Genomic DNA, 15,712 nt, shown 5'->3' on the forward strand with positions numbered 1-15,712 from the left:
ATTACACCATCGTGATCATCTGGGTCATGAAGATCTTTTTTGTTTAGTTCTTCTGTGTATTCTTGCCACCTCTTCTTAATATCTTCTACTTCTGTTAGGTCCATACCATTTCTGTCCTTTACTGTGCCCATCTTTGCATGAAATATTCCCTTGGTATCTCTAATTTTCTTGAAGAGTTCTCTAGTCCTTCCCATTCTATTGTTTTCCTCTATTTCTTTGCATTGATCACTAAGGAAGGTTTTATCTCATCTCTCCTTGCTATTCTTTGGAACTCTTCCTTCAAGTGGGTATATCTTTCCTTTTCTCCTTTGCCTTTCACTTCTCTTCTCCATGAGCTTAGGCAATCAATATTTGTCATAAAATCTTACGTATCTATTTTGTAGCACCCTGCCATGGCACACCATTTACAAAGTCATCTTACATCTTACCACCTGAAGGGGCCCAAATGTGAGTCAGCATCTCCAATCTACTGTTCCATCAAGCAGCTAGTTAAGATTACTTAGGTGGAAAGAAAATCACTATTTTACTGGACAATTGCCATATCTTGCTACCATTTTCTACATCTGTCTATTCAACATCATAAAATATAATAATGGTATTAAGTGGTAGGCTCTTAATAATAATCTGTCAAATAAAGAATGAATGAGAACTAGCATGTTTCCATGTCATGTTAGTTGAAAGATATAAGAGGCCTGTCTTTTAAATTTGGCTGCATCTTTTATCATTACAGTGTCTTGCTCTTAGCCAATAGAGTTCATTTTTAATGATTTATAGAAATCTTCCCTTAGAAAATTTTTCCTGTGTTTGGTATATCTGCTTTCTTAGTGAGCTTGAAATGAAAAAAATCCAAGGTTACCAAACCTCAATCTTGCAGAGTAATTACAATGGTTTTATCTTTTCATATAAAAAGAGATGGAAAGGACTTTCCCTTCAATTCCTATCCATGAAAACAGCTGATATTTATATCAGCTATCCAAAGATGAGAAAAATTAAAGCAATGAAATTACTATAATGAATGATGTGCTTTTAAGAGTAATAGCTATGCAAAATTCATATTCAAATTATTTTTCCAGATTTTCTCCTGACAGACCAATTGAAATTCAATGAGTTTCCTTAGACTTGGCTATGGACAAGAAAACTTTTTTTGGCATTGGCTCTGGTCCATTATTCACCTTACTCTGAGTTCTACCAAACAGTAATAAAACAAAACCTTTAAATTTAGAAAAGACTTTAGAAATCATTTAGTCTTAACTGCAAAACCAGTGAATTAAACTCTTCTATATAAGCTCTGGTCTCTTATATGAGCTTAGTGATGGGAACACATCACTATAAAATGTACACTTGTTATTACTGGATATTTTTATTGATAAACAATTCTTTCTTATGTTAAGCTCCTAGATCTAGGCCTAGCTCAAGTCTGCTATCCAAGTTGACAAAAAACATCTATGTGAAAGCCTATATATATTTGAAGAAAGCTATAATAAACGGCCCCAATTTTCTGTTTTCAGTCTAAACACTCACCATTTCATTCTTTTATCCTTAAGCACTGTAAAGATTTTAGCCCCTTCACTATCCTCTGTGTGGCTAATTAAGTTTTTCATGTATCCCTTAAAATGTGATCTTTAGAAGTGAAAAAATTTCACTGTTGTGGTACAATGGCAACAAACTTTTAACTGTGCATTCATTATTGAGATTAAAGATTAATCTTAGTATTTTGTGGCGAATTTAAATCCCTAAATCTATTTCAGAACTGCTGGTAAACTATTCTGACAAATTGTAAAAAGGTCACAAAAAAGCTCATGGTTAAGCTGGACTATTTTTAGAAACAAAGATATGTACGTGTTAATAAGTCAAAAAAGCTTCCTAAGTTAAAGTTCTCATTATCTAGATAATGAGTTTTAGTCTGAAGGCATATAGGACATATACCTCTTTAATAAAATATTTGGTTTTCCAAGGTGTGCCTGTTTCAGTTCGATGCCTTTCTTCAGTTCTCTGGCGTTCTTCCAGGGTACGTTTATGCTCTGTGGCTTTATCGATTTCAGAGTCCCTCAGAGAGTCTGTCACATTTTTCCACAATCGCCTGAAATTAGAAAACCACATGCTTTACAAACATTCTTCAAAAACAAAAAAAAAGAATGGATACCCGCAAAATTAACAGTAATTTTCATAAATTACATTTCCTGAATCATATCTATAATTTCACACATGAGTTATAAGAATACATACTATGTTGCTGATGTTAATGTCCAAGATGCTGCTGTTTCTGCTTCTTTTTAAATTAAAAATAATGTATTTTTTCCCAAGTTATAGAACCAAGATTTTATTTTAAAGAAATTTAGGAAATAAGCAAAAAGAGAAATAAATATTTAAAAAGCTGAAACAAAAGACACCATTTCTGCTTCTGGACATGATGAAATAAGGGGCACCATATTTACCCTACCACTTTTAATCAGCTAGGAAACTAGACAAAAATATATTGAAACAATGGTTTTCAGATATTGAACAAAAGGCAGCACAGGACAGTGATTCCTGAGAGCAGGCAAACTAATAAGGGGAACCCTACGAGTGCTCCAACTGACTAGTTAGAGAGCATTTGCAGGCACAGCAGAGGGAAGGGGAAGCTCAACAGACTTCAAGCTAAAGAAAACTGCCAAGACAATTCTTGGGGAAAGTATAGTCTGTTCAACAAATGGTGCTGAAAAAAACTGGATATCCACGTGCAAAAATGTGACCTTCGACTCTCATGTCACAATAAAACTAAGAAGAAGATATAAGAGAAAATCTTTGAGACTTTGGGTCAGGCAAAGATTTCTTAGCTACAACACCAAAACCATAATCTATAAAAGAAAACATTGATAGTCTCACCTCATCAAAATAAAAACTTATTACTGAAAAAAACACCATTAAGAAAATGAAAAGACGAGCAATAGATGAGGAGACAATATTTACGAAACACATACCCAACAAAGGAATTGTGTCCAGAATTTATAAAGAACTCCTATAACACAGTAAGACGACAAACAGTTCAATTTAAAAAATGGGCAAAATTTATAAGTACACATTTCAACAAAGAAGATATACAAATGGCTAACTAGCACATAAAGACATGTTCAACATCATTAGCCATTAAGGAAATACAAATTAAAATCACAATGAGATACTATTTCAGACCAGCTCGAATGGGTATATTAAGTAAGACAGGCAATAACAAATGTTGATGAGGATGAGAACTGGAACCTTCTTATGTTCCCAGCAGAAATGTAAAATGGTGCAGCCATTTTGGAAAACAGTTAGGCAGTTATGTGAAAAGTTAGACATAAAACCCACACAAACCAGCAATTCCACTCTGAGGTGTTTTACCCAAGAGATATGAAAACATGTCCACAAAAATATTTGCACAAGAATGTTCACAGTGGTGTGTCCATGCTAAGTCGCTTCAGTCCTATCTCTCTCTGACCCCATGGATTGTAGCCCACCAGGGTCCTCTGTCCATGGGATTCTCCAGGCAAGAATACTAGAGTGGGTTGCCATGCCTTTTTCCGGGGGATCTTCCCAACCCAGGGATCAAACCCAGGTCTCCCACATTGCAGGCAGATTCTTTACCATTTGAGCTATGCTATGCTAAGTCACTTCAGTGGTGTCCGACTCTGTGTGACCCCATAGATGGCAGCCCACCAGGCTCCCCTGTCCCTGGGATTCTCCAGGCAAGACACTGGAGTGGGCTGCCATTTCCTTCTCCAATGCATGAAAGTGAAAAGTGAAAGGGAAGTCGCTCAGTTGTGTCCGACTCTTAGCGACCCCATGGATTGCAGCCTAACAGGCTCCTCCGTCCATGGGTTTTTCAAAGCAAGAGTACTGAAGTGGGGTGTCATTTGAGCTATCCCGGAAGCCAAACCAGGAGTAATACTATGGTCTAATGCTCATTTTTGTAAGTAGACTTTTAATATAGCAACATCTATCTGTTTTTGTCTATGGCTATTTTCATGCTACAATGGCTGAACTGAGCTGTGGTAGAGACTATCTAGTCCATCAAGCTTAAGATATTCATTCTGAGATCAAACCAGTCAATCCTAAAAGAAATCAATCCTGAATATTCATTGGAAAGACTGATGCTGAAGTTGAAGCTGCAGTACTTTGGCCACCCGATACAAAGAACTGACTCATTGGAAAAGAGCCTGATGCTGGGAAAGACTGAAGGTAGGAGGAGAAGGGGACAACAGAGGATGTGATGGTTGGATGGTGTCACCGACTCAATGGAACTGAATTTGAGCAAGCTCCAGGAGTTGGTGATGGACAGGGAAGCCTGGTATGCTGTAGTCCATGGGGTCGCAAAGAGGTGGACACAACTGAGTGACTGAACTGAACTGAGCCTTTAACAAAAGAAGTTTGCTGACCCTTACCTAACTTATATTTTAAGAAACTATAAAAAGTTAGAGCAAACGATGCATAAAATAAGGAGAAAAAAGGAAATAAGAGCAGAAATCAATGAAAAAGAAAACAGAAATATAGAGAGAAATCAATGAAACCAAAAACTAGTTCTTTGAGTAAAATTAATGAACCTTTAATCACATTGATCAAGAAAAGAATCATGAATACAAAGAATGAGTGTGACATCATCACAATAGAGCCTACAAACATTAAAAAATAAGCAAATATTATAAAATACATATCAATAAATTTGAAAAATTGAACCAAATCTTTGAAAGATAAAAACTACCAAAGTTTGCTCAAGAAGAAGCAGATAACCTCAGTAGCCCTATGTACTAAAGATATTAAATTTGTGATTAAAAATTTTCTCCCAAAGAAAACAAAAAACCAATAACCCCCAGGAATGCAGACAAAAAAATCTATAATACAAGTTTAGCATAGAGAATCTCTTAAACACCTGGTTCAATAACAGCCAGATTCTTATATCTGCTTCTACATTCAATCTATTGTGATATATATTGTTTTAGTTAAAGTATATAAAGAAAATATGGCCTCGCAAAGATATATAGTTAGTAACGGGAAGGGTATTTTAATAGCTATTTCAAATAACTCAATTCTTTGTTATTATATTAAAACTCAGAAAGTGGTAGTTCTTAAAAGATTAGCTGCAATGTGGAAACTGAAAAATGTCAATGAATTTTTCATACTCTGATACATGAAAATCCATTGGTTTAATTTGTATCTTGAATGGAATTTTTATCCATGCATAATTTTATAATATCATGCAGTGATCATCTGAAAAAAATTATCTTCCAGATGTTGACATATTTTATTATGTCATATTTTTAAAAATCACCTTCATTAGTTTCATCACTAATTTCATCAGAAAACTCTTTACTAAGGGAAGCTTTCAATTCATTGCGACAGATAAAAGTTTTCTAAAATTTTGATATTTGCCTTTAAAAGCTTCATTTTTCCCTCAAGTTTTACTAAGATACAATCGACATACAGATCTGTATAAGTTTCAGGAGTACAGCATAATGATGTGATTTACATATATTGTGAAATGATTACCACAGTAAGTTAAGATTCATCCTCTCATATAGAAACAAAATCAGAGAAACAGAAAAAAATTTTTTTCTTTCCTAAGATGAGAACTCTTAGGATCTATTCTCTCAACCAATTTCAAATATACCAAACAGCAGTGTTAACTACAATCATCATGAGGTACGTTACATCCCCAGTACTTATTTATCTTATAACTGGAGGTTTGTATGTTTTGACTACTTTCATCCAATTCCTTAACTCCCTACCCCACATTTCTGGTAACGACAATCTGGCTTCCTTTCTATGAATTTTTTTAAAAAAGTTTTGTTGAAATATATGGTTGATATATAACACAGTGTTAGTTTCAGGTATACAACATAGTAATTTAGTATTTGTATTACTATGAAATGTTCACCACAATAAGTCTAGTCAACCTCCATCACCATACATAATTACCAAAAACATTTTCTTCTTGTGATGAAGACTTTTAAGAACTACTTTCTTAGCAACTTTCAATTATCCAGTACAGTATTATTAACTATAGCCACTATGCTGTACATTATGTCCTCATCACATTTATTTTAAAACTGGAAATTTGTACCTTTTGACCTACTTCATTCATTTCTCACTGCCCAGGTGCCCACCTCTGGCATTTTGGCAATAATGCCAATCTCTGTTTTCTGTATCTGTGAGCTTTTTTTTTTTAAGATTCCACATATAAGTAATATTATATAGTACTTGTCTTTACATATTTGACATTTCACTTGGCATAATGTTCTCAAGATCCGCTTATGTTGTCTCAAATGGCAAGATTTCATTCTTTTTATGGTTGAATAATACTCCCAATTATAAAAATACTGGGAGTATTATCATACAATACAAAAAAAAATACTAACAATTGTATAAGTGAGACCACAGAGTATTTGTTCTTTCTCTGACACTTCATATAATGCCCTCAAGGTCTGTCCATGTTATCACAAATGGTGGGGTTCCTTTCCTTCTTAGGACTGAATAATATTCCATTATAAATACACATCACAACTTGCTTATCCATTTATCTGTCAATGGATGGTTAGGCTGTTTCCATTTAAATTTTATTATTAGCAAAAAAAAAATTTTGCCAATTGTTTTCCTTTAAATGCCATGTTTACAACATTCATTTACAAGAAAAATGTCTTCCCAATATTAAAATTATAATAGTCTTAATCTGTCAATCATCTAAGTAAAAATGGTGCTTCAAGAAAGGGTAGTTTGGTTGGAACTCCATCAGTTACACAAGTTCTCTTCCTTCAGATAATCAGTGTACTTTATAATCTCGCACAAGTGCTTTATGTATACTCCAAATGTGTCATGCAGAATATTTTTTAAAAAGACAGATAATCAATGTTCTAGATCTAACAAAACTAATAATCTGTACTGCTTTCCAAGGACATTTTTAAAAGAAAATGGCTTTGAAAAAACTGCAACGTAGAAAAGAAAAAAAAACTGCAGGGCAGCAAGGAATACCACGATTACTTTTACAGTTTGATGCCACTGCCTTGAACGGTGCTAAGGCCCAGCAGTGCTACCCACCACTGCTTTTGTACCACCAATGCAAGTACCAACAGAGTGAAAAAGGCAAATAATATTTTAGCATTATTAAGAAAGCTTTCTCAACTTGTAAACACCTGGTACAAATATCAAGGGCCCCAGGGGTCCACAAACCAAACCTTGATGCATGCTCCTAAATAAATCCTAAATAATCCTAAATAAGAATTTTTTTTTCAATCACTACTGTTTTATTTTTTGAACCAACCTGAGTTTTTGCATAATGGGTACTAAACATCTGCTTATAAATGGTTTGGTTCCATTTATGTGATCTTTGGAGAAGGCAATGGCACCCCACTCCAGTACTCTTGCCTGGAAAATCCTATGGACAGCAGAGCATGGTAGGCTGCAGTCCATGGGGTCGCTAAGAGTCGGACACGACTGAGCGACTTCACTTAAGATGGTTAATGCTTCCTTATATTTGATACAGTAATACTTACATGTGATATAAAATTTAAACAGTACAAAAGGGCATTCTGTGAAGAGTAAGTCTGTTTCTTATCAGAGAGATGAATAAGTGGCTCAGTTGTGTCTGACTCTTTGCGACCCCAGGGACTGCAGCCCACCTGGCTCCTTTGTCCATGGAATTTTCCAGGCAAGAATACTGGATTGGGTTGCCATTTCCTCTTCCAGGGAATCTTCCTGACCCAAGGATCAAATCCACATCTCCTGCATCTCCTTCATTGGCAGGCAGATTCTCTACCATTGCACCACCTGGAAAGCCTAGACCCCAGTCTTCCTCTCTGGAAGCAACTACTGCCAATACATTCTGGAGACTACCTTATTAACACATATAGAGCTACTTCATTTACTTTTTAGAAAAATTATTTAATGCATGGGCTCTTCTCTAGGTGCGGCAAGCGAGCGCTACTCTCTAGTTGCGGTGCTCAGGCTTCTCATTGCCATGGCTTCTCTTGTTGTGGAGTATGGGCTCTAGAGCACATGGGCTTCAGTATTTGTGGCTCCTGGGCTCTACAGTACAGACTCAATAGTTGTGGCCTATGGGCTTAGTTGCTCTGCAACATGTGAGATCTTCCCAGACCAGGGACTGAACCCATTATCTCCTGCATTGGCACGAGGATTCTTTGCCATTGAGCAACCAGGGAAGCTCCATTTCATTATCTTTTTCTTTTTTCTTAATATTTATTTTTATTCATTTATTTAGTTGGTGTGATGGGTCTTCATCGTGGTACATTGGATCTTTGATCTTTGTTGTGGCATGAGGGATCTAGTTCCCTGACTGGGGACTGAACCCAGGCCCCTGCATTTGGAGCATGGAGTCACTGGACCACCAGGGAAGTCCCCCATTTCATTTACTTTTAAAGGCCTATGACATATATTTCCAAAATACCTTCTAGGAAGGTTGTATCAGTTTACCTCTCTAACCAACAATATGAAAATGTCTATTCACTTTTTCCCAAAAGAGATACTATTTAAAAAAAATTTTTTGTCTTTCTGTTAATTTGTATTTCTTTGAATTCTAATTATAATGAACAACTTTCCATTTTCTTAGTGGGTATTGTTTTCTTCTATTTTTGTGAACTACCTCTTTATGCCTTTGCCCATTTTCCTATTAGGGTACCTATCTTTTTATTAATAATTTGTAAGAGTTTGTATGACAAAGATAGTGATCCTTTAACTGCTAAAAGTTAGTACTTTTGTCCAGTTTACAAATGTTTTATTTTTACTAAAATGTGATTATGTACACATAATGCCATAGCTGGTACAGTGTTTACAACCATGAGATCAGACCAATACTTTGAATTTAGAGATGAGGAAGCTTATCTAAAGTGGTGAAGTGACTTGCCAAGGGTTAGAAATTAGTGAAAAGGCTTAAATTAAGATCTAGACTTTCTGACTCTTTCCTGATGGATGCAAGGATGACACACCTGGATTCAAATGGATCCTGCTTCTCCAAAGGTCTTACTCTTTTCTTCGTCACTGCCAACTTAGTCAAGTCCACGTATTTTGTCTCTCCACTGCTGTAAGCAAACTCAAGAACGCTGTTCCATTCCCCCTGTACTCTGCATACAACAGTGTTGGTGATGTTGTGCTTTACTTCACCTGTAACCCTAGAAGCAGGCAGGAAAAAAAAAAAGCTTTAATAAGTAATACTGTGCTTGTTTCTTAGGGATTTTAAAACCCCAAGAATGTACTTTGTGAATTCTGCTTAAAACAGTTACACAATTTGCTTCAATTTGTCAGTGCAAAAGTCAGGCAGGGTCTTTGTAAATCCATGATAGTTTCCAAGATAATTTTTTCAAATAGTATTAACTTAATTTTAGAAAGAATACTGGGAATTAAACTAGAGACTTACCATAAATGATCACAAAGTATGATATTTTAATTTCTGCTACAAACAACGATTATAACATTAAAACTAAGTAGGAATATGAAAAATATTAACTTTTTTTTTATTACAGTCAAAAATGTTAAAACACTAGGGGCAGGGTTAAAAAAAATGTTACAACACTATAGCTTATTCAACATTTTTAAAAAAATAACTAGTCCTATTTATTTAAAAAATTAAAGTCCCTAGATTTCTCTGGTGGTGCAGTGGATAAAAATCCGCCTGCTGATGCAGGAGACATGGCTTCAGTCTCTGGCCCAGGAAGATCTCACATATCACAGAGTGACTAACCTTGCGCACCACAACTGCTAAAACCTATGGGCCCTAGAGCCTGTGCTCTGCAACAAGAGAAGACACTGAAATGAGAAGACGATGCACTACAACGAAGAGTAGCCCCAACTTGTTGCAACTAGGAAAAAACCCACACAAAGCAATGAAGACCCAGTGCATCCAAAAATAAATCAATGAATAAATAATTTTTAAATTAAAAAAAAAAAGTTTAGAAAATTTGAAATTCTGAATAAATTCTGTATACATAAATTCTGTATAAAATCACATAAGCTTAATTTTAAGTTAAATACAGAAACCAGATAATAAGAGAGAGAAAAAATAAGATATATTAAAAATTTTATAATTCTCTTAAAAAGAGCACTGGCATACAAAAATTATTGCCAGCAACACAAAACTCTGAGGGTGCTAAAGCACTACTGTTGAAAGTTTAATGAAGGGTTATCTGGCTGGTTTATCAACAGACAGATAGGATGCAGCTCAAATGAAGGTTGGAATAGAAAACAGGTCTAATTATTTTTAATGAAGTACTCTATGTTCACTGTTGGACACAAACAACAGGGTAAGACTAGACAAAGATTAAGGACTCAAAGAATAGTGAGCAAATATTAGGATCTGGTCAGTGTACCAGGGATTATGGTTTATCTGGATTCAAAAGGGAATCCAAAGGACCCAAGCCCATGTTCAGGTGACTGCTCAGGAACCCGAAGTAGCATTTGTCAGATATAAGTCAAGGGCCTGGGAACCAGAAGGATATGTTGAATTTAAGGAATCCAAAGCTTTTAATCAGGAGAAGTGAATGGCCTACAAATTCAAAACTCAAGGCAGAGGTATAGGAGCCAATGGGCTATCTGGTGGCTCAGTCGTAAAGTACCTGCTTGCAGTGCAGAAGACACTGGGTCGATCTCTGGGTCAGGAAGATCCCCTAGAGAAGGAAATGGCAACCCACTCCAGCATTGTCACCTGGTAAATCTCATGAAGAGGAGCCTGGCAGGCTCCATGGGGTTCATGGGGGGGCAAAAGGATGAGACACGACTCAGTGACTAAACGTCAACAACATCAACAACAGCACAGGAGCCAATAAGCAAATGAACCACATCTTAGAGATGAAGATGTACTAGGGTTTAGAATCCAAGAGCAGACCAAACATCAAAAATCAAAAGTTAGAAAAAAATAAATAGCTAGGCATAATTGTAGCTAATTAGGCACAAAGATGGAGAAGGCACTGGCACCCTACTCCAGCACTCTTGCCTGGAAAATCCCATGGACAGAGGAGCCTGGTGGGCTACCGTCTATGGGGTTGCTAAGAGTCGGACATGACTGAGCGACTTCACTTTCACTTTTCACTTTCATGCATTGGAGAAGGAAATGGCAACCCACTCCAGTGTTATTGCCTGGAGAATCCCAGGGACGGGGGAGCCTGGTGGGCTGCAGTCTACGGGGTTGCACAGAGTCGGACACGACTGAATCGACTTAGCAGCAGACACAAAGAACACTAAGTCTGCTAGGTTACAGCAGAAGTGGGAACTCTGGGTTATAATTCAAAGCATATGAACTTAAATAACTATGCTGCTAAGGGGTTTTCCCTGATTTTTGTGACATCCATGTTTCTTCTCTGATCCTATCTGCCAACATTGTTTCCGTCCTTGAAAATGTATATCTAACCAAACAGGATATAAAGAAATGGCACTAAACACTTACCTCTTCCATCTTATAACGAGACACACTCAAAACTATATTCTGCAAACTTAGGGATAATAATCCATTTCTCACTTGATCTTTCTTTTATTGCCACAATCTCTCAAGTTATTATCTCTGTCACAAGCCTTTCCACTTGAAAAGTAACAAGCATGCTGGGTTACATGGAATCTCTGCTGCTTACTGCAGTTACATAGGAAGATCATCATGACAAGAAATGGGGCAGGGAACAAGAACTGCACATGCTAGAGATAGGCCATGTATACACACGTGCTAAGTTGCTTCAGTTGTGCCCTACTCTGTGCAGCTCTATGGACGTCAGCCTGCCAGGCTCCTCTGTCCAGGGGATTCTCCAGGCAAGAATACTGGAGTGGGTTGCCATGCCCTCCTCCAGGGAATCTTCCCAACCCAGGGATTGAGTCTGTCTCTTATGACTCCTACACTGGCAGGTGGGTTCTTTATCACTAGCGCCAGCTGGGAAGCCCACAGAATACTAGAAAATCACTGGATATGTTAACTTGGCTTCATACAGGAAGCTTTTATTTAAAGACTGAAAGTTAAGACTTCAGCTTTGGGTTTTATTGATATGTATATAAGAAACACCACATGAAAGATAATTACATTTTATGCAGAACAACTACAGGACACACTGTCTCATTGCGTTACTTAATGCCACTACATGAGAATACTCATCCTTTTCCATCACCATGTTTATTATAATAACAGACGTTATTTTTAACTGTCTGTTATACATGAGTTTTTCCTAAAAGCCTTACAAATGCTTTCCAAAGATAGGATCCTGAATTCTAATACTAGAATGTCTAAGCTTCTTGATATATTGAGTACCACTGTGAGTTTTCCAAATTTGCTGGCAACAAGACTGCAAACGGTCAGTTTTCATTCCAATCCCAAAGAACGGCAATGCCAAAAAATGTTCAAACTACAATGCAATTGCGCTCATTTCACATACCAGCAAAGTAACACTCAAAATTCTTCAAGGCTTCAACAGTATGTAAACAGAGAACTTCCAGATGTACAAGCTGGATTTAGAAAAGGCAGCGGGACCAGAGATTAAATTGCCAACATCCTTTAGATCATAGAAAAAGCAAGGGAATTCAAAAGAAACCCTCTGCTTCATTTGACTACACTAAAGCCTCTGACAGCGTGGACCACAACAAACTGTGGAAAATTCTGAAAGAGATTCAAATACCAGACCACCTTACTTGTCTCCTGAGAAACTTGCATGCAGGTCAAGAAGCAACAGTTAGAACCGGACATGGAACAACAGACTGGTTCCAAATTGGGAAAGGAATATGTCAAGGCTGTACACTGTCACTTTGCTTATGTAACTTATATGCAGGGTACATCATGCAAAATACCAGGCTGGATGACTCACAAGCTGGAATCAAGATGGCCGGGAGAAATATCAACAACCTTAGATATGCAGGTGATACCACTCTAATGGCAGAAAGCAAAGAAGAAGTAAAAAGAGCCTCTTGATGAGGGTGAAAGAGTGAAGTGAAAAAAACTGGCTTTAAACTCAACATTCAAACAACTAAGATCGTGGCATATGGTCCCAAAACTCCATGGCAAACAGATGGGGAAAAGTAGAAACAATGACAGATTTTATTTTCTTGGGCTCCAAAATCACTGTGGACTATGACTGCAGCCATGAAATTAAAAGACACTTGCTCCTTGGAAGAAAAGCTATGATAACCTAGACAGCATATTACAAAGCAGAGACCTCACTTTGCTGACAAAAGTCCACATATGGACTGTGTAGGTGTAGTCAAAGCTATGGTTTTTCTGTAGTCATGTATGGACCTGAGAGTTGGACCATAAAGAAGGCTGAGTACCGAAGAATTGATGCTTTCAAACTGTGAGGCTGGAGAAGACTCTTTAGAATCCCTTGGACAGCAAGGAGATCAAACAAGTCAATCCTAACAGAAACCAACCCTGAGTATACACTGGAAGGACTGATGCTAAAGCTGAAGTTCCAATACTTTGGCCACCTGATGTGAAGAGCCAATTTGTTGGAAAAGACTCTGATGCTGGGAAAGACAGGGCAGGAGAAGGGTCAACAGAGGATGAGATGGTTAGATGGCATCACCAACTCAATGGACACAAGTTTGAGAAAACCCTGGGAGATAGAGAAGGACAGGAAAGCCTGGTGTGCTACAGTTCATGGGGTCACAAAGAGTCAGACATAACTTAGCAACTGAAAAACAAAAGCTTCTTGAAGGCAGATGTTGTTTTTTTTTTTCTTTTCTGTATCTTCAGTGTGCCACATAGCAGTTAGCTGACACAATCTTAATGACATTATACCGCTACGTATATTTAAAAATGGAAAATGGGATCAGGATATGGAAAAGGGCATGAGGAACAGTTAACTAGGCCTGTTTGGCTCCATCAGAGATAGCTGTGGAAAATGAGGGAGTAAGGAAAGGCAAGTGGAAGATAATATATTTATACCAAATGCAGACAGCAGATAATGTGTCTGCTTGATTGCAGATAGCAGTAAAAAACTAGGCTATGTCTGAGGAGGGAGGCATGGCTAATAAAGACACCAAAGAGAGCCTAAGTTAAAATATTCTGTAAAATCAAAGAAAAGATATCAAAATAGAGAAGCCTGTTTCTAATATTAATCTTTTAAATGCAAAATTAAGTGAATCATTGGTTTTAAGCGAAATCTCCGTGGAAAAAATGAGGAAACTCTAGAGTCAACCAAAGTATACTTCCAGGTAACAAAAAGGCCTTGTGGACAGGTTAAAAGATACAAAAGGAGAAAAGAAGCCAACTTAAGTAAAATAATAAAAGAAATAAGATGACAAATATAATGACTGGTCATTAACAAACCAAGGATATCTATCTAAAATTATTAGAAGTCTTCAAAAAGTCAAAGTATGAACACCAGGTATCAAAAGCCAGTAAGGCTTTTGAAATTCTTGGTTTTGGATACTCCTTCCCTCTTAGGAACCCAGATGTCAAGATAAGAGAAGCTCTAGTAATGTGGAAAGGCCACATGCAGTCCCCCTTGGATTACAGTCCCAGCTGAGGCCCTGGTCAACAGCCAGCTCTCCTGCTTCCCATGTGACTGAGATGCTTTTGATACTCGGCTGGCTCAAGCCCATAGGTAACCGAAGCCACAATCAAGGCCCAACTACAACCACATGAAAGATGCCATGTGAGAATCACCTGAGCATAGCCAATCCACAAACTATAAAGATAATAATAAATTGCTGTTTAAGCACTAAATTTTAGAGAGGTTTATTACAAGCCATGGATAACTAGGTCATCATCCAAACTTATCTTAGATACTGGCTTCCCCTATACCAGTCAGTTTCTCCTTGAAGTCTGTCCATTCTGAATGCCTTACTGGTCTCCCAACTTTTAATGTCCCCCCACACACCCCTAATCTAATCTTTATCTGCCACCAAATTGATTTTTATTGATGGGAAGCATATCACTTCCAGATACAACATTGCTCATATTATATTCTTATAAAAAATGTATAACCTGAACCTAAAACAAAAGACAAACCCAAATTAAAGGGATGCATTTTATAAAACCGGCCTGTATTCTTCAAAAATGTCAATGTCATAAATGACAAAGAAAGGCTGAAGAAATATTGCCAATTAAATGAGACTAAAGGGATGTAACAAGAAAATATAATGCATGATCCTGGGTCAGGAGAGAATACATCCCTAATTATCAGGCCAATTTACAAAAATTTAATATGGATTATACATTAGATTGGAGAAGGCGATGGCACCCCACTCCAGTACTCTTGCCTGGAAAATCCCATGGACAGAAGATTTTCCATCCAGGCAGTAGGCTGCAGTCCATGGGGTCACGAAGAGCTGGACACGACTGAGCAAGCAACTTCACTTTCACTTTTCACTTGCATGCATTGGAGAAGGAAATGGCAACCCACTCCAGTGTTCTTGCCTGGAGAATCCCAAGGACGGAGGAGCCTAGTGGGCTGCCGTCTATGGGGTTGCACAGAGTCGGACACGACTGAAGCAACTTAGCAGCAGCAGCAGCAGCAGCAGCAGCATATATTAGATAATGGTATTGTATCATTTTATAGTTCCTGAATTTGACAACATTCATGATTATGTTGGTTTCCCTGGTGGTTAGACAGTAAAGAATTTGCCTGCGATGCAGGACACCCAGGTTCAATCCCTGGGTTGTGAAGATCCCCTGGAGAAGGGAATGGCTACCCAGTCCAGTATTCTTGCCTGGAGAATATCATGGACAGAGTAATTATGTAAGAGCATTTTCCTCTTCTTGGGAAATTCTGGCTGAAATACT

The 15,712-nt window shown here is 37.4% G+C and overlaps 1 protein-coding gene across 1 annotated transcript in view; it reads right to left on the reverse strand.

Annotated features, from left to right (window-relative positions):
* Window positions 1–15,712, reverse strand: part of OSBPL11 (oxysterol binding protein like 11) — a 92,068-nt gene that overhangs the window by 6,516 nt on the left and 69,840 nt on the right. The window contains exons 11-12 of the mRNA XM_055568488.1: window positions 8,952–9,134; window positions 1,927–2,080 (exon numbers count right to left, since the gene is read on the reverse strand). Of these exons, the coding sequence (XP_055424463.1) occupies window positions 1,927–2,080; window positions 8,952–9,134 (337 nt within the window). The remainder of the gene's footprint in view (window positions 1–1,926; window positions 2,081–8,951; window positions 9,135–15,712) is intronic.

The sequence above is a fragment of the Bubalus kerabau genome, chromosome 2 (genome assembly GCF_029407905.1).
Source record: "Bubalus kerabau isolate K-KA32 ecotype Philippines breed swamp buffalo chromosome 2, PCC_UOA_SB_1v2, whole genome shotgun sequence".
Taxonomy (NCBI): domain Eukaryota; kingdom Metazoa; phylum Chordata; class Mammalia; order Artiodactyla; family Bovidae; genus Bubalus; species Bubalus kerabau.